This window comes from Melospiza georgiana, chromosome 3, assembly GCF_028018845.1.
Source record: "Melospiza georgiana isolate bMelGeo1 chromosome 3, bMelGeo1.pri, whole genome shotgun sequence".
Lineage (NCBI taxonomy): Eukaryota > Metazoa > Chordata > Aves > Passeriformes > Passerellidae > Melospiza > Melospiza georgiana.
In genome coordinates this window covers 9,045,892-9,070,277 of record NC_080432.1, presented here as the reverse complement: position 1 = coordinate 9,070,277, position 24,386 = coordinate 9,045,892, and the positions used below count along the sequence as shown (strand labels likewise).

The following is a 24,386-nucleotide window of genomic DNA, read 5'->3' as shown; positions in this document are numbered from 1 at the left end:
TGTGTGAGTATCCATATAAGTACTTTTTCTGCTAAGTACAAGATATTTTTGAATATACTGGATATAGATGATGAAATTCAGATGCTATTGAAATGTAGTCATATTTTGTTTTATTTTCATTAACCTTTACATAATTAAAAAATTTAAACTATTAAACACACAGATACCATCTAGATGATTCAAGTGGGAGCTGAAGCACAAATGCTTTAACATGTTAAAATCCAGAGAATATGGACTGTTCAAAAATTAAGTCAATTATCCAGGAAATGTCTGTGTTTAGGATGAACTTTATGTATTGAAAAGTCCTGGGTACAGATTTATTGTAAAGGAAAGATTTAATTGTAATTTTCTTCTGTTAAAAATATACAAAAATATTTCTTCTACAACTAAAATATGAATAATGGCTGAGACCACAGCATTGATGTTCACATTGTTGAGTGTACCAAAGATGTGAAATCAGACATGGAAGTTCTTTAAAGGCTAGCATATGATAAATTGCTTTCCATCTGACATAAATTTTTAAACTTTACATTACAAAATACTTCAATTATTGACACTGAAATGCCATATTCAAAAAGAATAACTTAATTAATATAGTTTTGCTGTGCTTTTATGCCTGGAAGAAAATCATAGTAGCACCTTTACGTTCTTCTAAATTAAATGCAAATGTAATTTTACACTAACTGTAAACACTGACTGACTTAGGAAGAGTGATCTGATTTTCTTCTGAAATGACTAAAGAACAGAGACCCAGTTTTATATAATATCTTAAAAATTCCTAAAAGCAATGTTTCTGCTATGGCTTGCAGGGAAAATATTAAACGAAACAGATCACATCAGCTTCTTTTTCTGACAGTATTTTTGTGAGGCATTAATTCCTCCTTCCCTGGTGTTTGACTGGAGACCTGTTGAAAAGATGGTTTATCACTGAGTCAAAAACCTTTGTGGCCCCTTCACAGGAGACCAAATCAGCAACAGAATCCCCATACAGAAATAAAATTATTTTAGACTGAGAGTGTAAATACTCTCAAGGAATTGCATATTTCCCTGGTTGGAAGAGAAATTGCCAACAATGATGAAGAGAAAATAAAGCTACAGGTTAATTGAGTTATCTGGGTTCTCATAGTACAAATACCTACAAAAGATAATGAAAGACAGATAAGGCATTAATAACTCTACTCATTTGCTATCTATGTATCTTGAATGGAGAGTGCCTGTTTCATAAACTTCCTCCTTCTACCTTCTGACTCCAACAATGACAGATTTTCTGCTGAGTTCCAAATTACTCAGTCTAATACAAGCCAGTGTCACCATATCTATTTTCAGAAAGAAATAATGGGAAGAGGCACATGGAGACCGAACTTCTGTGTCCATGTTTGTATCACAGAGAGACAGACACGGATGCCCCACTATAACAAAAATATCATATTCTCTCTCTAAGCTCCCTTTTCTAAGAAAAACCCCTCTTTCTTATTAACAGTTTACATGAAAGACAGCAGTAGGCACATGAAAACCAACCAGTTCTCTTTTATAGGCAGAATTTAAAAAAAAGAAAAAGTAATCAGGGACAACATGTAGCTAAAACAAGAGATGAAAAATGGGAATGATGTTCTCCCCTTTACTGTCTGGTATAGACAGGTATGACAAATTTTTTGCTCTGTAAATATGAACCAGATAATAACATAAGTTAAATATCACCAAAAATCATGAAACTAGTGGTTCTAGGTGTCACAGCCCTGATCAATCAGAAAGGCAGACTTTCCTTCCTCAAGGTACAACAAACTGCTATTTGATTTTAAAAACATTTGTGCAGAAAAAGACAAGAATTATCCTAAAGTATCTATCATTGTTTTTTACCTAGACCTCTTCTTTAATCTCTGCACCTAACTCTCAGAATTAAAGGAAACAGTCTTTAGGCACCTCAGGGAAATCCAGCCTGTCAGTAATAATTCATGAACACTTTCTCATCAATAATAGTTAATGCAAGAAGCACCATAACTCAACAGTGATTAAGCTCATTTGGATTACCACTGCCTAAGCACGGTGAGGAAAGGTTTAAAGAAAGCTCTATGGAAAAACATCAAACATTTTCTCTCAGAAAAAAATTACCAGTCTACAACTAGCACAAGGCAGTGACAAAAATAACTGAATGTGAAGTTCCACCTGCAAACTGCAAACCCAAGACAGCTCAAACATCTCGGGTACAGATTCACTGAGAGGAGCAGGGAAACCACGAGGGGATTTTCACCAACCTATCTGAATCACTTATTACTGCATATTTCCAACATTACTGTTGGGCTGTTCCCATGTGCCACGCTCCTGTTCATGCTATGAATACTCAACCCCTACACCAGAATGGGAAAAAAAACTCATTTGATCTTGTAAAATTCTGGCAGATGATCCAAATGAATAGGTAAAATAAAAACAGACAAAAGAACAGATAGTGGAGAAGACTATGAGTGGTCTTCCACTAAGTGAAAACAAATCCTACTATTATGTGACTTTTTGGAGAGATCCACTAACACTAGAAACTGGATGACTCACAACTAATTTTCACATCAGTTATAAAGATTCCTTGATCATTCACTGGTGATCAACCCTGAATTTTAACCACTTCCATTCGGCATGCAAAAATATCAATCTGAAACTCAAAATCCCTTAATAAAACTCAGATTTAATCCCCTTAATACAATCCTAAATTTCTGAATTCTTGAACAAAATTTTGCTTTTTTTTCCACGGTTTGTTTTGAACAAAGTTTTGCTGCTCTCCAAGTTAATTATATATTTGGTATATATATCTCACGTGAAAAATCAAAATCAGGATTTGCTTTCTTCTAATTGTTCACTTCTGCCTTCCTTAGGTACATCAGGAACTTGTAAATATCTAAAGGTTTGCAAGCTTAGTTAAAACTCCAACTAATAATCTATGAAATCCTGCAACTGCATGAGAAACGCTTGGATAGTTATTCTTAAATAAACCAGTCCAAAATTTGAAACTTTAACACAGTGATCAGCAGAATAATCACAATTATAATTATTTTTGTAGTGGTAACAGGCCTTTTTGTACTATAGCTACAGCTTTCAGTTTCAGCATCATTAAGAGATTCTTCAAATTACTTTTTAAACATCCTTTTCCCTCAGGGTTTTCACTTATACCTAATTAGACTACTTACCCCATGCCATGCAATTCCCTATTGCCAAAACCGCTAAATGCTTCAATAAGAAGGAGGAGGGCAGCAGTGGAGTGAGGCAGATGTAATGTCATTGGTTAACAATAGAGGTGTGAAGCAACTGCTGTAATTATAAAACTCATTAATGTGCAGTGTTTAGGGGGAAAAACATCCCTGGCAGTAACTGTTGAAATGGCATTTCTTTTCAACACTACATCAGATTGAAAAAACCTTTCATTTTGCACCTTCAACGAGGCAGAATAGCAGTTCCACTAGCAATTATGAGAATCAACATCCACATAAAAAGTAAGCAAGAGCTGTCAGCTCTAATGGCATCCAGCACTCGTAAATCCTTTTCATCTTTAAAACTGATACATATGGCTCATTTTGACCCCTAAGCAATTTCATTTTTAGTCTCATTCCTCTTGAGATTGTAAATGGATAACTTCCAGAACTTTATTATCAGGAAATAAAAAATATAAAAAAAAATTAAAGCAAGATTAATGAACTTACAGTTTTACAATCTCTACCCAACATTAGGGTCCTAAGTTTTATCTACAATAGAATATTTGCCAGTTACTTTTGCAATTCATGAATGCACACAGTTCAAATAGACAAATTCAAACAGGCAGCACTATGTTCTTCTTCCATCATTTCTGTTCCATATTCTGCTCATCAGCTAAGGCAGTGTTATGAAATGCCAACTCTGCTAATATTCTCAAACTATCTTTACAAAATTTGTCAGAAGAAAAAAATCCTGACATGTCTAGATGCAGAAAATTTTCACTGGAGAGACATTTTAAAGAGACAGCAGCTGGAGTAAAGCACTCTTCTTGAATACTCAACATTTTATTAGTTAACTTCTGTTCACATGTGGGTATTTCTTCTTAAAATTTCAGTTGTTTTACACACAGCATATCTAGATATTGCAGATTACCATTCTGAATTCATCTGAACACACTGAATTTCATCTAGTGTAATTGCAATGTTTTCTGGCAGCAGAACAACAGATACCTCAGGGTCAGTGATAGCAATTCCCCTGCTTAGGCTGTCTAACAGTTTCCATTACAAAAGATTATTGTGGCCTTTATTTCTGAGCTGTAACACTCTGAATGTTTGCAGCAGGTGCTTTAAATTTATCAGGAAGAAAAGTCTCTGTACTAGAAAAGTGGTTTTCCTAGTCTCATAAAATGCTGATCATGTTTTGTTCAGTTTCAAACTGTTGAATAGCAGTATTTTAACTTCCTGTATTTCTCGTCAGAGAAGTTTTGGCAGCATGCCGAAACAATAATTAATACAAAAGTAAGATATATAAATACTGTAAGACAGGACTTCAAATTTTGAAGGTAACACTTAGAAATCAGAATATTACTGAACTTAGGCCACTTGTAGATTGTATTTAATGTAACAGAGACTATAATCATATAGAGGTAGAAATAAGTTCTCCTGGATAATATTCAGGCACTTCTTGTTTTGAAATATATTTGTAGAAGTAGAATTACACGATGTTGGAAAATGAAAATCTGCAGTTGTAACTATGTAAGTACTTAAAAAGGAAAATGGAGTAAACCTTGATTTTTTTATGGTGAGAATGTCATACTAACACAGTGCATCATACACAGTGTCTTTGGCCTGGCATTGCACTTCTTTGTTAAACAGCCTCTAGACCAACTGTGGGGATGCTGTTATTGCAGGTTGTCACCTCAGGGACTGGGAAGTGGCTGGGAAAAGGGAAAGCAGACATTTTAGGAAGGAGGTGTTTCTCACAGGTTTCCTCTACCCCTTTAAAGCTGCCGTATCTTCCAAATTGTCCCAGGACAAAGTGATGGTCCTGATACAGATTTAGTGTAAGCATCATTCCTATAGCATTTAATAATACACTCAACTCAGGAAAGACAAATATCAGATTTGTATAGATCCTGCACATTATAAAGGGATATTAGAAGAGAAGGAAGTGTATAAAATAATTTTGATGTACTGATAAGATGAAACATTTTAAACATAAAAAATTATTCAGGTATGTTTCTCAAAACAATAAAAAACCAAGTTAGAGATTGGGGAGAAAGGCTCTTCTTTATTTTGCATGTTTTTTTTCAAATACTTGTGTTTTCAAGAGTAAAAAAATGTATTTTTAAGAAATATCAGCACTTACTGTCAGAATTAAGAGCAGTTCTTCAATATTGCTTTCAGGTTTCAGCTGGTCCTTGAACATCCCAATTGTTGGATGTTTCAAGTAGTAATAGGAGGCGATACGGCCGTACACCAGCGGCTCGATGCTGCGATTGTCCTGGTACAGGAGGAGAGGAATCAAACACAGAGCTCCCAAGTGGTTCAGTATAACATGCTCCTACACAACTGTGAAACATGTTCAGACTACTTTTAAGAGAGAACACAAAAAACAATTTAGAATTATAATTTAGCCACAAGAGTTTTCAACCTAAGTCTGACAGACAAACTCTAACATCTCCCGTCAAGGAGTGTGATGAACAGCATCCTGCTGTTCACAGCTCCTAGGAGTGTGTATCTCACTGAATCCTGTAAGGCACAGATTAGTCTTACCTCCCCAACTTCAATGCAGTAGGAGCCTTCCAAATCAAACAGGGATTTCTCAACAAGGCTTGAGAGGTACTTATTCATAGTGTCATGGCTCACATCATCCAAGTTATAGTAACTAGATAAAATGAGAGCAGATGCATTGCATGAATATTTTTTACAGTCTGAAGATTTTTAACAACAGTGTCTTCTAGGAAAGCCTTCAAGGCTTCTATAGCATACACATGAAACAGCAAATATCCATATTAAACAATTAAACACAGACCTTTATAAAGATCACCAAGAAATCCATGATTCTTAAATGTTTGTGGGAGTAATCAACATAAGACAAGCATATAAAAGATAGCAATTGGTCCATCTATTAATAGAAAGTTTGATACAAACAGAACTGGACTGACTCTATTTTATTAGTGGGAAAATTTTCCTGCTTTCACAGGTACACTTTCCTGATAAGAAAGTAAACAAGCAATGGTGACACAAGTCACAGTATTTTAACTTCAAGATGAAGGTAGAACACCCATCCAGGAGAGCATCTGTCCTTACATTCTGCAACTCTGAAAGTAAAACTAGGCATGTAGTGACATCTCCTGAAAAAGTAAACTTATACCAATCCAAATGTTGGTGTTTGTTGTTATATTTCTGTGAAATTTTATTCTCAAAGTTAGAATTGCTAAAAAAATGAATATGGTATTTGTTAATGTGGTTCCTTCACATGTTCACTGTCAGAAAAAATGTTTAGGTAAACTATATAATCACAATGGCTTAGTTCTCTGTATGAAGGGAAAATGCTTATAAAGTGGGCCAAAATATATTTTCTTTTTATGTTAGCATATAAAAAAGACACAGTGACTGAAGTTTGCACTCTTTAACTGTAGAGCTGGAGGTGTATAATTAGATTTTACTCATATAAACCAACATGATTTCAGTGAGAACTTTTACTCTAGATAAAAATGCAGTAAGCACTTGTGTCCCTAGATTCAGCAAAGGCACCAGATCTGAAAGCAACAATTAAGTTCAATTAGTAATGAGCATGCTTAGAAAGTTTTAAAATTTTGAATTTAAGCAGAGTAATTAAACCACGCAATATCAAAGCAGAATTAAAACAAACATAAAATCTGGTTATTTATTGAATTGTTAAAAAGCAGCACAGAAAAGGTAGTCATTGCTCATTTAATTCTGTCAAATACTGTGACAGAAATAGACTACTGAAATTAAGCAATGATGAAAGATGCTCCTTTGTTCTACCTGCCTTGCTTTACTAAAATTTACCATTGTTAGGATCTTGTACTCAGCATTCCCACTTGAAATAACCCCACTGTAATCGAGAGTGGGTTCTTTCAGTGCTATTTTGTGGAGGTGAACAACAGGCTGCAAAAGAGCATGCTGAGATTCATTTTAGCCAATTTTACAAAGTTACTGCTGCACCTGAGTTCGTTTTTTTAAACTCCTTTCACTGTCACTGGAAAGAAATGTGCACCTGCAGAATGCTATTCATCTCAAGTATTTTAAATATCTACTTCAGGATGAGGTGAAATGTAATCACTGATTAAAAAAAGAAAACTTTAGACAACCAGTTCAGTTGTGGATGTTATATTTGGGCAGATGAATCCCATTCTCTGAGTTAAATTCTACATAATTTACTGTAATGCTGCTGTTTGCAAATTTCAAAAGATGGAATCAAATTTTATAAGCAACAAATGTCCTTATGTAACTGTTTAATTTACATAATCTGATTTGCATGATTATTTTCTCAAACAAAGTTTTTACCATACATCTCTTTAAATAGCAGCAGCATAACTGAAAAAGCCTGAATGCTAAATACCAGTATTACAATGTCCAGATATTTTCCTCTTGCTATTAACTCCAAATTATGGGATTAATTCTCTGAAGCTTTGAATGTTCACTTATAATTGGGTAAAGTTGGAGTAAACCAGTACTATCAAAAGAAGAAGTTTTAAAACATGTGTTCTGATACCAGCCAGCTACATGAGACAACAATAAAGCACAGATACATGGCAGTGGAATATTCAACTCTGTGACTTTTTATATGGTTCATGCCGAGATGATCTGAAAAACTTACACCACACCTACTGTCCAAAACCAAACCAAACTATTTGTACTGACTCACACATTTTAAGTAGTAGCCAGCCATATATTATCAGCCTCATGCAAAGAAAATTCATTTGTTGAAAAATTATTCTAATAGTGTTTTTGATGCAACCTGAATTTCATGAGTGTCCTTTTAAATTAAGTGATACAGGGATAATACAAAATGGCCAAAATTTCTACCCGCCCATTTTATTTGCCTGACATCACCAATCATATTTACTTTCTGGTTATTAGCAGGAATTACTTTGTCAAGTTTTGTTTACCTTCTGAAAATAATTGAGCAAATTAGCTAAATAAGTTGTTTAAGGAGGTGAAAAAGAATTTCTATTTTATACTCCTAAACCATTAATGATTCATTATTAGTTCTCTAAATTGAATAGAATACTTCTGAAATGCTTGTAATTAAGGCACTTTGTTGTCATGGTATTCAGACTTCCACCATATAATTTCAGCACCTTTATTTGCAGTACCATGACACTCATGATGAATACTGATAAAACAAAAAAAAAAAAAGGAACATGGGCAATACACTGAAATTCTTTCATGAGAATGTAATTTAAGACACCAATTCAAACAGGTTTGTGCTCTTATTCTCTGCCTAATTTGCAGTATTTCACTGCAGTTAACTGAAGTCATCGTCACAGAGGAATTTATAATATGTTTTGAATTTTTTTGTGAATTTTAAATGTACTGCTTTGTAACTTGAAGTTAAAGGAATGAATATGTAGCTGGCTAGTGGAAATAAAACAATGTAAAGAAAAACCTTAAATGGTTTGTAATCTTGAGTGAAGTGGTACCAGTATGTTTTAACTACTGTCTGTAATGAGGCAGATATAATTTTGAGCACACCCACAGGAGCTTCTTGGTCATTCAGCACATTTTCCCCTAATAAAAATCAAAGCCATTCATCTTGAAAGACTGTTAAAATTGTTAGTGAAAACAGAGGTATCATGACATTAGATTTCAATGCTCAGGAATAAATGCAAGTCGAATTCTGCATGTTGGTATGTTCCAAGTATAAAAACTGCATAATATGTGAGTTCCTCTATGAAGCAATATTGCCTAACTATTTAATTACAGATAAAGAATAAAAACAATGCAGTTTCATGCTCACTGCATTGAATCATCTAGTCATTAGTTCCCCTTTGCTATAAACAGACAGCCTACCTTTTTATCAGCACACCATTTCATTTATTTCACAGTGAAGCCCAGTTTCACAATAATTGACTTGTCAGAAGCTCTAATTTATGAGGCTGGGCTCTGTAAGCCTTCTCCTATATTGGACTCAACCTGCACACAAGCAGGGTTGAATATTTACAATGCTGTTAACAGGTGCTGAGTTGTTTAATGATTCTAATAGCCAGAAGCGTACTGAGAAAGCCAGCGGGATCACAATTACAGGCTGTTTGAACACAACAATTACTCGTCCCCTGAGAGGTGTGAAAGTCAAAGGCAGTTTTATCCTAACAGCATCTAGCACATGGGCTAGACAGGCTAACTTCCATTAGTAGCCCATAGGGAAAAAGCAGTAACAAACCCCTAGGTATCATAAAAATTTACAAATATGTAAAATTTAAACAATCAAAAGCTGAAGGAACTTTTTATTGTCTATTAAATAACATATTTTAAATCCCAAAACCTTGTAGAGCTTAGCAAGAACAACAAACTGTGAAACATGAACTTATTTCTCTAATCTAAGAAGTGTGGAATTTCATCAGCTGAGAGAGACAGAGAGACGTGCAGGAACATAAAATGCAGATGAAGTTACACAAAACATTTAGGATTTAATGTGAATGGTGGCAATCATTTCCTGTTTAGCTTATGTAAACCTGACCTGAGATCTCTCTGGGAAATTTTTCATCAGCCTTGAAATGGTCCTGCTATAACTGTCAATGCTGCGGAGTCATTTGTTACAGCACCATGTTTTTTATGTTCAGATTATACGGTGGTAATAGTGACACACATAATGAAAATCGGTGACAAGAGTCAGCCAAAAAATATTAAAGAAGAACCTTGCTATTCAGTAGGTCAAATGCAATGAACAAATGCACAAAACAGCAAATCCACAGCATACACCGGATAGCAAGAAGGTGTGCTTTCTGAGGTTTTACAGTTCTGAAAGCAAAATTTTGTTAATAACAAGTATGGGGGAGAACAGATAGTAATCTTTACTGCAGTCATCATTTATATTTACTTTCATCAGCTCCAGCAGCTGCCATCTCCAAACAGCACCATGGAAATGGTACAGAGGATATGGCACAACTGATGAATCTTCATAGCCAGAGAGAGATATGACCTTAAGTACCAACACACTTCTGTTGTTAAGGCATTACTGACTGACTCTGTAGTCCGTGACTGGGCTGCAAAAAGGCATTGCAGAGTGCACAAATGCTGCAGACAGTAATGCAACCCTGTATTTTACCTCTATCATGTTTTCCTGTATCCATATCTTTGAGTATGCCAGGTGGGAGAAACAGATACATTGCTACCTTTAATCAGTTTTTAGTATACTGCACATTGTGGTCATTTAAGAGGAAGAAAACTAAGTTCAATTTCTCTGATATCAGCAAAGTATTTACCCCCACATCAGTGCTTCTAATTATTTGCAAGACAGTTTATCTCCCAAGATGCATTCATGAGAGATGAGAGGTCATAGCCAAACATAAATTTACTCACATACTGACAAGATTTTTCTTTTTCCTGTCATATATTCCAACAAATAATTTTTACAGGTAAATCATATCCAAGAATAGGAAGAAAATTATGTGAATTTTCTTTCTGGATGGAGAGATGTGGAGTCTTCAGCTTTGTATTCTCACCTAAAATTGCAGCAGACAGGGAAGCAGGAGGCAGCTCAAATACTCAGCAGCCTGGGGCTTCCCTGTCTGACAGATTCAGCAAACCTTTATTTGTCTGAATATTTGGTAAAACTATACTGTGAACTACAATCCTGTACTTTTCACATCACTGTGACCCTAATAATTCCAAAAAAGAAACTCTTGTTATTACATTCATAGTAATGCCTATAGCTGTAATTTATTAAATATATATACATGCATATATATCAGCACATGCATATAGGTCCAAATGTCACTGTAAAAGGAAGAGTCCTTTGTGAAATATCTGTTTACCAATTGAAAATATGGTTTTTAGTAATCACTGCAGTACAATATACTTGCACATTCTAGCTTCTGTTAGTTTAGCTACTGTAAAAATTTTCCATTTTATTTTTTAATCTAAGCTAATTTAACTTCAGTGATCTCCTTTCTGACACACTTACAAATTAACACTAAAATTCTGAATAACTATGATTATGTCACCAAAATACATAGGTATTTCATTCTGACTAACTTCTACCATGATATTACCTGTCATCATAATAGTAGAAAATATACTGGACCAGTATATAATCATAATTTGTATTCATATGTTTTATTCACATGCTCAGCTAATCATAATGAGAAAATGAAATTTAAAGTAAAACATAAATGTATGATAAGGGCATCATCAGTCTGAGACTATAATTTATGCTGTATTATTCATTCACTCAAAAAAACTGCAAAACTGGTATCAAGGGAAAAAAAACCTCTTAATAATAATAATTCTCAGAATGAAATAATAAAATATCTTTTTTCAGGTTTTCACAATGAATTTACATATAAACAGGTTTTGTAAGTGTGCACATCTACACAGAGGCACTCTCATATATAAATACTTAAATAGCCACACACATTTTAATAGTGATGTAATGTGTGCTCTTAGGATATCTAAAAATTAACTTTCCAAATGAAAGCTGATTCTGCTTAACTTTACATGTGTTGTAAATTTCTATTTCTCTTTTACTGCACATGTATCTGGAAAACATCATAACCTGATTTACAGAAAATGTTTCTCATAGACATTCTTTTATAGAAAGTCACAATTATAATCTTTTATAAGGGTAAAAGAATGAAATACCCAAGGCATTTCAGCCAAGGAATGGAGATGGATGGGCCTGTCAAAGTAGCCCCTTGCAAAGAACAGAGCCCTTTGCTGATGTGTGTGATATAACCTTGCCTAAGTAAAGAACATAGTGACTACAGCTCCATGTGGAAAGGAGTGCGTGTTGCACTTCTTGGCTGGAGTAGTACAGAAACTGTGAAGAGCTCTGTACTTAGGATTAACTGTTTTCAGGGAAGGGAAGAACAGGGAAAAAACTCTGGATATGGAGACTGAAACACTTTGATAATCGTTTCATTTGGACCACTCCTGTCATTCATGTGTGATCTCCCAAACAGGACAAGCGTGACTAGCTGTGATGCATCTGAAAAAAAGTAGCACTCAGCCACCCTCCTTCCCCAAAGCAACAGCTCCATTACACCTCTTATCTAGACAGTTATAACCCATTCCACAGAGCTTGAGAGGCAGGGGTTTATCAAACAAGAAAATTACAATGGTTTGATGAAAAGGGGTATTTTAACATGCAATGATTTTCCACATCATTAACGCAATTACCATTAGAAGTTTAACAAATTATCTCAAGTTTGCCAGGAAAACTTTAAGGATGACTTCATGTTTAGAAGAAACCTGGATACTTAGAGGAAAATGATACTTGGATCTCTATCCCACAACAAAGGTAGATTACCATTACTTCAATAGTACAAATTGCAGGCATTCAGTAAGGCATTTTATGATACTGGATTGGAATAGGATGGGACGATCCTATGTTTGTTTATGCAGCTTTAATATACAAGTAGCTAAAACTGGCAATAAATGAGAATATAAATCTTCTGCATATTATCTAAGCCCATTATTTTGGGGATTTACAGCATCACATGCAATGACTTTTATGCCAATGAGTCCCAAGGCATTTTACTAATCATGCATATGGGAATTACTTATTCACCACTAAGGTACAATCACCTGCTGTCTGGAAAATAGGTCTTGTTTCACAGTGGAGAGAAAGTCAACAAAATTTGGGGCAGGACACAATAAAGAGCACTTCTGTCAAGTGACAAGGAATGAGTATTGCATAACCATCTAGACCAAAAACCTGAAATTGTGTTTCTATTCTTTCGAAAAAAACATAAAACCACAACAAAACCCAAACGGTAAAATCTTTGGATTATTAAGAGCCACAAATATTTTTTGTTTGATAATATCAATCATTTCATATGCTCTTTTATGGCACAGTAAAACTCCATTACCATAATACAACTTATTCAGAGTTATCTCAACAATCACTGACTTCTCTTTGTAAAACTCTTCAGTTTTCCTTGGATGTATCTCATTCAAACACTGACCACACTTGAACTGCTTGCTTGGTTTTCAGAAGGTCTGAAAATACCACAGATAGCAGGTCCAGGAAAACTTCTAACTAAGTTTAGTAACTTTGGATGAAACTTAAGACTGTAATCATGTCAAAGAATGGAATTTGTGCACATCCATTACATTTGTGCTTGGCATCTAGAAATGACATGACAAACTGTTTGACAGAGAAAATAATATCCTTATTTTTTTTCCCTGCATGACTAAGTACAGAAGGAATGCTGAGTACCTGTGTGGATAAAGAGCTCAACTTGTCAACTGTTCCAACCTGTGTGTGTGGTGTTCCAATGCAAGACTCCCAGCAGTCAACATGTCAACCTCATACTAAAGTAGAAATCTTCTTTTATATTGGGAAGAGATTGCTGATTAAATCAAACAATATTTCTATATTCCACACTTACCTTTGGCCTACATGCTGTGTCTTAAAAAAATGTACCTACCACATATACCACATGATCAAAGCTTACCAAAACCAAATCAACTACAGCCCTTTACCAAAGCAATTCAAGAGCAAGACATCTTAAAGGAATAGTACTTATTCTTTATACTAAAAAAGTAGAAAATATAACATTTTTAAAAATCATAATTTAACTCTCAGAAATACCCTTGCCATAACTGTATGCATTGTATCACTTACGAAGTAACAAACTTTAAAATGCTTTCTTTAGTTTACAGTTCTAATGCTCTGCATTTTTTGTTTCTCAAAAAGGAGAATTCTCAGCATAGGACTACATACAGAACTAAAAACTAATAAAAGACTTAAAAAGGATTAAAGGAAATTATTTTATCACCTGCAGGGTCCTAGCAGCACTTGCCCATAAAGTACCTGGCAGAAAATCTGGCCAAATGCTATGGACATTAACATGACTTCAGAAGCACAAAACACTGGAGTAAATCTAGAAATATTTCGTGATCTAAACGGTTAATTCTTTATTGGCCACATTATTTCAGTGGGTGAATGATCACATGACAGGTAACACACCATTTACCCAAAACAGCCTTGTGGCAAAGGCAGGCTATACTGGTGGAACAGCTCAGAATGATCTGCATACCAGCTGGCGCTAGGCAGGATGATAGCAATCACTGAAAATATTGCACACATGGTTTCACCAGGGTACCCTAATGAAAGCAAACGTTATCACAGAGAAACAGCTGATAGTTATTCTCTCATTTATTAGGAAAGTCCAAGTCTTAATAAATTTTCTAAAGAAAACTGAGCAGAACTTATCAATGTGGTAGCTAAAAAAAAGGTATTGCATTATAAATATAATATCTGAAGGAATGTGATAATCTAGAATTTTATTTTAGGGATGCTGATGTAGCCCTCTCAATAAGGTTATTTTATTGCTGCAACTAAGTTGTAAAGTTATCTGCCAAAAAATGCATTTATATTTAGAGTAAAATTTATAAAAATATGTGCTCACAAGTTTTAATCCACATGTGGGCCAGCAATGCTCCTGCACTGGATGTTAAGTATTTCTAGGCTCCAACAGCAGACAGATCACCTTTGGATCAACTCTAACCTCAAGCTACCTTGAGATGAAATTGCCTTTATATTGTGTACTCACGTTGGGTTCATTATAAGTCGACGGAAGAAGTAAGTCCAGGTGATGTAATCCATTGCATCCTGCTTAGATGTAACAGTCCCAGCAGCAATTTCAGCATTCAAGTGGTCAGCCAGCACCTCTAACAAGCTGAAGGACAGGAAACAAAAGGATTTAGCTGACTTTACAATCACAAAGACAGGTAATATATTTTGTAGATTTGCCCATTAAAAGGTTTATTACTTTAATCTGAAAATATTATATATTTATCTTCCAGTAAAAGGGAAGAGGGGAAGAAGGAGGAATGTAATTGCAAGGTCAGTCATCTTCTTTACATGATAGTGGAATGAAGCTCAAATTATTTTTTGATTGGACCAAGAATGCACAAGTTTAAATCATTCATGGAACATATTCAGATGGAGCTACTCAGTGGTAACTTCTGAATATTGTATGTTGACCATATGATCATGCTGATTTAATCCAATAGAGAATCATATGGAAAGACAAACAGGAAATGAAACAGTGGCAATAGCTTAGCTAATACTTGACAAATACTTCAGGGCTATTAAAATTACATCAAAACTGCTTCCCCTGGATTTTGCCTCATCTTCATCCAAAAAAAAACCAAAAAAAAAAAAGAATAAGAGCAGCTACTTTTACCCAGAAACCGAATAAAAAAAAGCACATTAAAATGATTCTTAAAAAATAAAATACTCAGTCATTAAACAGAACAAAGACCTCCATTAGAGTATCTAATGAGATCATGCCTGGCTAGAGTTCAATCAGAGAATAGCAAATATCCTTAAGGTTCAACTTAATTTTTCTTGTATTATATCCTTTTTCTTCTCCCAGCGTTCTTTTCCTGTTGCTAAAAGTAAAGAATAATCTGGCATGAGTAGCTGTTTTACTGCTCTGTATTGGTGACTGCATGCTTCTAAGGGTCAGAACTGCAGGCATTCTGCACAGATTGTCCAACAGAAGCTGGACAGATGATTCAACTGCTATTCCACAGAAATGGATTTCTGGATTTTCTTTTGTTTCTAATTTGCTGTGTTTCAGGCCCATAATCAGGGAGAGCACAAAGACTCTTATGTGTTCAGTGATCAAGTCTTACAATTAAATATGTAAACAATGGCTTTTAGAAAAAATGTTAATTAAAAAACTATGAAGTTTACTTTTACAAATTGGAAATACTACACAAAGCTAATAAATCTGCTCTTTGGTAAAACAGATGGGAAAGCATTCCAAAATGAAAAATCCCTCAAAAATCCCAACCAGTATCCCTTTGAAGATATGAAATACTTGATCATTAAAGAGGCCAAGACAAACCTAAGTTATGTGGTTTACAATGTACAGAGAACTTAACAGGATTGATATTAACATGTGACTCTTCATATGAAAATTTATCAAATATTCTTTTTTTATAACGAAAGATGGAATATATCAGAATTACAAAGTAAATACAAAACCAAAAATGGAGTTATTAGTAATTTAGAGTATTTACAGTCTTCCAAACATGAACAAAGGTGTGATTACTACTGTTATAAGGAAGATATTTTTCTTTTTTTAGAAACGCCACATCCCAAGGAATAGAGATATTTCTTAGTTTATGCTAATGCCATGCAGTCTGGATATATCATCAACATTTTAATCGCACCACTCTTTTCACTCATTAGCTATTATTTTGAAGAAGTTCAACTCCTAGACTTATGTGCTAAGTGCAACTTCTATGTTAAAAAATGTGTGGTTTCCTAAGGAAATGAAGTGTATGTTTCCACATTCTTTGTTTGCAAAAACTGCATGTCTGTCTGTGCTCCACAGAAATTAAGTTCCAAATACACCAGCCCATTTCAACTACAGTTCAAAGGTGGACTGCACTCTCAAACTCCAACAAGTTTCCTGAGCAGAAACTCCAGATAATGGGACCAGATAGAGGTCCCATTATCACTAATGTTGAGGGATAAATTTTCCTTAGGAGAACAATACTGTGAATTCTTTGCCACTGGGAAAAGCTTTCAGTAATGTTCATGCTTTATTAGATCTCTGAGCATTGCTCCATGAAACATTCCTCTGCAGGAGACCAATGTAACCAGTTTAGCTTCTCATTGAACAACTAAGTTAAAATATCAAAATCAAGGCACAAATTAGATTATGCTGGACAGCAAACTTTGCATCAGCTAGGTTCCAAGAGGCTACAAAAAGGACAAAAAGGTGCTGTTTCTACACTTCTCACAATAATATTGCAATTTTATAGGGAAAGATATGTTAAAACTGTATTAGTAAGAGTTTACACCATGTAAACTTGAACTTTGAACTTTTAGAACTTTTGAGATTTTTAAGAATGTGTTATCTATAATGATAAAATATTCTAGGTTTAAAAGTGCTATAAACTCACCTTTTTTTTGTACTAGTAACTTGCCACAGAATTTTGAAGAGGATTTTGAGGATCATGGATAGTTGTCCTAAACACTACCCTTGAAGAACAGTTTGTGCTTTCACATGTCTGAGGCAACACCCCTAAATGGACAGGGACTTGTGGTATTAATGGAGTGATGAGCTCAGCAGTGCTTCAAAACTCATGGAAGAAAGAATTTTTCTACATAAAGATGGATAATTTCTTTCTTTGAATTATCTTCCTCTTGACCCCAGTATTTAGGACTTATCCAGCACAGGAATTTTGTTGTCATGTCCTCTATCCCTCACTTATAGTACTGCTCATAGTTTGATCAGCTTTTCTGATTGCTTTATCTTTACCTTGATTCCACTGGGAAAGGTTCATAAAGGAATTTTTTGTAGAAGTCTTTCTTAATATCATGAACCAGAATGACAGCTTTTCCTTGGTCATCAAACTGTGGTCTGCCAGCACGCCCCATCATCTGAAGCACATCTGCCAGAGAGACAATAATATGTAAACCAAATATTTGTTTGGATGTATAAAAAATGTATTTATGTCTGCATAATGTACAATATAGGTTTTTTGCATTACTTTGGCTTTGTATGCCCTATTGGCTTTGACACTTGTAGGTTTCTTTTCCATCTCAGATAGTTATGATGAACTTCTTTCTGTCAGAGGCAATCTTCTTGTGTACTTAAAGACTACCCATTGCAATGGAATCTAGGATTATGTCTAATATTAATTATCTTTACACTCCTTCCATTTCTCATCCATTCCTCATTTTATTACATGCAATTAAGGATGATGAGTAAGAGAACTCATGAAGGCTACAATGACAATTGTCTATCATTTCCTAATTTTCAAATGCTTGACTTCACACTTACACAAGTTCCTCATGTAGGCTTTTCTGCTAGATATGATTTCCTAGGTTTTGACTACTTTAGAGATAAAATGGCATAGGCAACTTCTAATTACTGAGCACAGTTTTATATTTACCACTTAAACAAGTTATATTAGTTATTAGCACTGGAGTCGAGATGGTTTCATATTGCATGTTGTCCTTACATCACATCATAATATACAGATTGAAAAGCTGGTTCAGACATATTACCTACACACCATAACTTGTAAATACTAATTAAGGACTTGTGTAAACATTGAAAATACTAGTTTATGCGAAATACGCTCAACTTGCTACCTGCCCCCAAGGACAAGCATGCTTATCATGTATTTGTTAGTTTTCTCTTCATTTGAGAAGTGCATCTGCATAGGTAGCTTTGTGCCTCATTCACCATGGCTCTGAATCCTTCTGGTACCTGCAACTGCTATTTAACTTAGAAGAAACAGTGGAAAGCAATACATAAGTTTTACATCTTTATTTTACAAGTTTTAATGTTTTGAGTATTTTGTATGAGCTCTATTACACCTGCCCAGTATGTGGTTTGCAGCACCTGGAATTTTGAAGTGATTTATTTGAGTTAATAATCAGGAAGCTTTTGGCCCAAAGCTCTGTTGAGGAAGGAAAATCCAGAAAGTAAATAATGGGCTACATCAACTGAACCTCAACAGGAGAAACAGACAGCCCAATTGTGAGTTTTTAGTAACACATTTTCACTTGTGTACTGACTTGTGTAGAGAAAGCAATGTTTTTTATCAGTTTATTCCTTTTGTTAGCTTAGGAGTGACATTAGGATGTAAAATGAAACTAGTTTAAATCTGCTGCTTCTGAATAGTTGTGTGCACAGGAGGGTGATGGAACAATCTCTTGCTATTCTGTGTGGTGAATTAAATTGTGCATAATACCATATAGGAAATGGACTTACCAAAAAGTGTCAGGAAATTATTTTTGCCAACATCCACTATGTAATTATCCAAACTCAATATTTTCTTTACTGACTGTATGTTGCTTGGCTGCTTTTAACCACTGGGCTTAAGTTCTGAAATATTAAATATGATCCAACTGGCTGACTAAATAAATGACTGTTAACTGAGACAAAGTCCTCCCCAAAACCTCTGACTTCACTCAAAGAAGCATTCTTGCTTATTTTGAAATTGCTGTGCACTCCAGAATGATTCATTCTGCCCTCAGCTGTTTTCTTGGAGCCAAATGCATTTCTGACACAGAAAGGTAACTTCAGTAGGGAGAAGCCAAGTAACATCATGATGGAACATTGAAGGTATAACTTGAGGGCAGCATTAAAGACAGTACTGCGAAACTTTTGGAAGTATTTCAGAAAGAAATTAATTACATTTTCATTTTATTGCTGCAGCAAAACTGTACTACCTATCCATGGAAGTTCCAGATGCATAAATACTCTCTAGAAAGTTAAAAATAAAAATGCTTTAGGCAAACCACACCACATGTTTCTTCATAAAACAAGGAATCTGCATTTTCTGTTGCAGTGCAGACAACAAAATCTGAATGCTTCCATCACAGATGGTGGTATTCCATCCACCCCCTCCCCTGCCCTAAGTCTTACTGAAAATTCAGAAACTGAACAACACCCAGTGTTGAAGTTACCTGAATTAAAAACGGTAATAAAGAATGAAAGTATCAGCATTCCCTGAAGCCTTTGTGTGAACTTGTGCAAGATTCCTACAACAGCATAGTAAGTCTGCACTGTTTATTGAGTCTCTGATTTCCTCTAAATACATAATTTTCTCTATTACTGATTTCTGACAGTGCCATGGATTCAACACAAAATTTAAAGCTTCCCTTGGTTTCTTCCCTGGCCGCTTTTCCCCATTCAGCAATGAACGCTCGCCGCCGCTCCCCGGTCGGCACGAGCGCGACTCGACCTCGCTGCAGACTCTGCTCTCAGTGAGTTTACATCAGCCAAGGGCTGCCACAAAATACAAGTGTGCATGGCTGAGATCCCAGGTCAGACCAGAACCTTTGAAAAAGAGAGTTTGGTCTGGAAATTGATCCCAAGTTTCCTGCAGAGCACTAACCACTAAATTAAGCTCTGTGATGGGTTACTTGAAGAAGTAACCCCTGTAGTATTTTCAGTTTGAGCTTTTTTTGTGTTACTAAACTTCTCTCAGTGAAAAGACAGCGCATGGCTAAAACGATGCAAGCTCTGTATTTACCTAACAAATACCATTTAGATTGTCCTTAGGTGTACACATCACTAGCGTAGAATAGGAGCATTTAATAATAAACTTTCTCTTCAGAAAAGAGAAAGGGAAAACAGAACAGGAAACCTGGAATAAATTTAGCTTGTCCTCATTCTTCAAACTTAGTACCATCCAGACAAATATTCTCCCTGTCTGAACTCTAAAAAAAGTTCTTCCATGGTTCACTTTCTTCAGCTTGTTAAAAACACTGCAGAACTGTTTATGAAAACTGGAGTTTACTGGAGCCAGAAAGCAACAAAAGTCTGTATCAAGCCAGAAATTCAAATATTTAATTTAGCTGCTTATTTCTGAAGTATCCCTTATACCACTTAAGATACCAGGCCAGTTAAGGTTTTTCATTTACTACTAAGTGACTATATATACATTTTATTTTCTCATACGTGTGTGATTCAACTGATGCATTTCAAACCACGGCTAAGTTTACTGTTAAAGATTTGTTTCTATTTAGAAAAGGTTTAAGAAATGAAAAAAACCTCAATGCTTGAAAAGTTCCTTTTATACAATTACCTAGTTAACTAGATATAAAGCCTAGAGACGAGGCTTTATACTGTCCCTTTAATTGTTTAATGTCTATTTTGGGTGATACACATTAAAGGAGTTTAGCATGAAAAAAGATTCGTGAAACAGAAACACTTTCATTACAGCGGAAAATCTTAAGAGTTCTCTTACAACTTGCATTAAACAAAGAAAAAAACCCTTACCTCATTATCTTAGTCTTTATCCAAATTCAGTTACTAAATAATTGAGGTCATTTGCATATGCTTGAAATACATTTTTAGGATTTGAATATTTCCATAATTTATGTGAGTACCTGTAATGGGATAATCCACATAACGCCTTGTTTTTCCATCGTAGTATTCTGTTCCTTTAACAATTACTAAATGAGCTGGAAAATTTACACCCCAAGCTAATGTGCTTGTGGCAATAAGAACCTAAGACAAAAAAGAAAGATTAATGAGGTATATGTAACAAAAAGCCAACTTTTAAAATTCCATGTAAAACTCATTACAGCAGGATTCAAAAAGAACATGTGTACCTGGATTTTGCAGTTCACAAATAATTCTTCCACAGTTTTCCTGTCCCTTTCATGCAGACCTGCATGGTGCATGCCTATTCCAAAAGCAAGTGTCAGCTTCAGATTCGAATCTCTAACTGTGACTATAATGTCATTCATCTGTAACAGAAATAATAATTGCATGCTTTAAAACAGATGACTAAGAAATTTTAAACTTTATGGTTTCTTATCTTTAGTTTTTTATTTTTGTAGCAATGATAATTTGCTTTATGCTGTTTATACAAGCAGGAAATCAGAGTCTTCTTCAGTCCCTGAAAAGACTGGATTTGTCTAAAATAATACTATATTAACAATGGGGGTGGAATAGAAAATGCCCATGACTTTATTGACATGCTAAGTAACACAGACAAGGAAATGAAAATGCTGAAAATATCTTGACAGGTCTGGCAAATACTGTGCATTCTGTTCTGTGTTTGTTTAATGCAATCCCTAGTATCAAAGGGGTTAGGACTGGTATAAAAACATAGCAAATCCCTGCAACCAGTAACATAATAACAGTCATGAAAAATATATTTGGCTCTCTCTAATGCCTTTGAACATTAGAACATTGAACATTATTCCTCAGTTTGATAATTTTGCATTTATTATTCATCAAAATGAAAAATAGAAAGATTTCTATTTACAGGCTGAAATGCAAATTAATTTGAAAAATTTGTTTGAGTGTGAGTTTGTAACTTATAGACTCAAACTCAGCGGAATCCAACCTCTGTTAAGTGTGTTCATTTGAAACTTTCAGAAATTCAGGTAAAAAGCTATTTTTATTATTATTATTAATTATTTCAAATCTGATGTCAATGGCTCTTGGGATTCTTTTTACTACTGTAATTTTAATTATCTTTTTTGCCTACATTTTCAAATCATAACTTTGATGATAAATTTATTTATTTTTGTAGATGACCTCTGTGAAAAGCCTCTTAGTAAAAACAAATGAAACTGTCTTATTAAGTGATTCTGCCCTTCAAAATTATTTGTATTGTTTTATTTCTAAGGCCATTTATTATTTTATGTGATTTTAATATAATTATAGCCAGGAACTTTAAAATTTATGCTCTTATTAGTGGTTTCCTGGTGCCACCAGCAGTGGCATCATGATATTGCATACTTAGGGCAGAATCATTCGTGGTCATGGGAGGTATAGCCAAGGTTAGAGAAAAAACATTAGCGCAGAACAAGGATAACTGTGCAGTCAGGATAACTGAATCATTTGGACACAGTGTTCAGCCTCATCTCAGACTGAGTTCTCCAAAGGACTGAGACACGATAGCATCACATGACCACAGTGATATTTTCATTTCTATGTAGGACTCTGAGGTGTTTCACTTCTGATGTTCAAGATTGTAACCTCTCTAAATATTTCCTGTGTTTTATAATTCTCAGACCTTAATGTAAATAAAATGATTCACATCTCTAGACGCAAGTAACATGTTGCTACTATTAGAAAAAGAATCCTTAAAAGGCACCAAAATATCTACAGAATATAACAGACCATATTGACGATTTTAAAACAAACAAACAAGATTTTTTAAATCAATCAATTTTGTCAGGAAGAGTAAATTGGAAAGCATTTAAAAAGTCTGTTTGTTGAAGTAATCTTGACTAACAGAATCACAACTGATGGCAGTAACAGGGAAACTAATTAAAACAAGAAATTGTTCAACTTTTGACAGATCAATCAATTTCATCTGTCAATAGAAGCTCCTAAACTTTATTTCCCCTCGCAATGCAGTTGCCTGGATGTTCCTGAGAGTTTCCTGTACTGTAAGATGTGGAAGTTTTGTTGTATAAACTGATCTAGCACATATAAAATAAAAGGGTTCTTGCAAGAGTGAAAGGGTCCATGAAATACTGAAAAGAAAGGGAGCAGAAAGAAAAAAGCCCAATGAATTGAGAAGTGAGGAGGGGATAAGTCCATTTAGGAAAGGGAAGCATGAAGCGGGGTAGATAAGTTGAAGAGAATAAAGAGATGAATGAAAGGAGGATATGTTAAAGGATAAAGTTTATCTATCTAGATACAATCACCAAACCTTTGATTTCTCTAGTCAACATGTAGACATGTGACTTCAGTGTAGACAACATGAATTATTACCCATCTTAGAGAGTTTTTCTTTAAGACTAAAAAATATCTGGGTAAATGGGAACACACATACTGTTTTCTCTACAATTATGACCATCAACATGCAATACTAAAAATATTATCAAACCTATTAATGATTTTTTTACTGCAGGTTAATTAATAGGTACTAGTACTGAATAGGCTCCTTTTGCCTATGTACACACTTTAAGAAATAATAACTATATGTATACATTGAACAGGAAATTAGGATGAAAAAATTAGAAAATAAAATTGGTAAATATGTGAAAAACAAAAAAAATGCATTTAGATTTTAGTCAGTTTCTGCATTAAAGAATAGACAAAAGATACTACATGGCTGAATTAATTTTTCTTCTCCCCACCACGAATCAGCACCTTATGATAGTTATGTCTTTAATGTAAGGGAACGAGCAAATTCCAAAGACATTAATTTCATTATTCACATCAAAAGAATGTGATATTGGGAAAATAATGAATCTAAACACCCTTTTCCTCTAGAACAATACAGGGATCAAATTAGCTGATTTGGCTTAGTCTGTAGCGATTAGACTGTTTCTTCAGCACATGCGGTTTTACACTGGGAGCTATTTCCAGTACACAACCTGAGCTAAACCTTTCTGCCATAGAGTTGCCAGCACAAAACATCCTAAATTCACACTGCTGGGAATTTATTCAAAGATGTTCTTCTTGCTTTTACAATCAGTGGTGGTTATTTCTTTTCCCCTCTGACTCGTATTACAGCGGCGGCCTGTGGTGCTGTTAGTCATACCTGCAAAGCAGTGTAATTTACCACAGGAAAACTAAAGAACCCTTAGCAGGAGCACTGGCACATGCACTGCTATCCTGTCATTTTAGCAGCAGGGAATCCTAGTCATTTTTAGCTGACCCCTTACTTTCACATAAATCACTGTAATAAACATAACTGTTTTACCCATATGCACAATCCAAGGCTTAAAATTCTCATGTCAATTTATTTAAAAATGTAACTCCCTTATGTCAGTGT

General features: G+C 34.8%; 1 protein-coding gene across 1 annotated transcript in view; it reads right to left on the bottom strand.

The window, feature by feature from the left end:
- ASCC3 (activating signal cointegrator 1 complex subunit 3) overlaps positions 1 to 24,386 on the bottom strand; it is a 250,697-nt gene that overhangs the window by 34,654 nt on the left and 191,657 nt on the right. Inside the window, exons 31-36 of the mRNA XM_058019769.1 lie at positions 21,253 to 21,390; positions 21,028 to 21,148; positions 17,438 to 17,570; positions 14,708 to 14,833; positions 5,730 to 5,841; positions 5,323 to 5,457 (exon numbers count right to left, since the gene is read on the bottom strand). Coding sequence (XP_057875752.1) covers positions 5,323 to 5,457; positions 5,730 to 5,841; positions 14,708 to 14,833; positions 17,438 to 17,570; positions 21,028 to 21,148; positions 21,253 to 21,390 — 765 coding nt within the window. The remainder of the gene's footprint in view (positions 1 to 5,322; positions 5,458 to 5,729; positions 5,842 to 14,707; positions 14,834 to 17,437; positions 17,571 to 21,027; positions 21,149 to 21,252; positions 21,391 to 24,386) is intronic.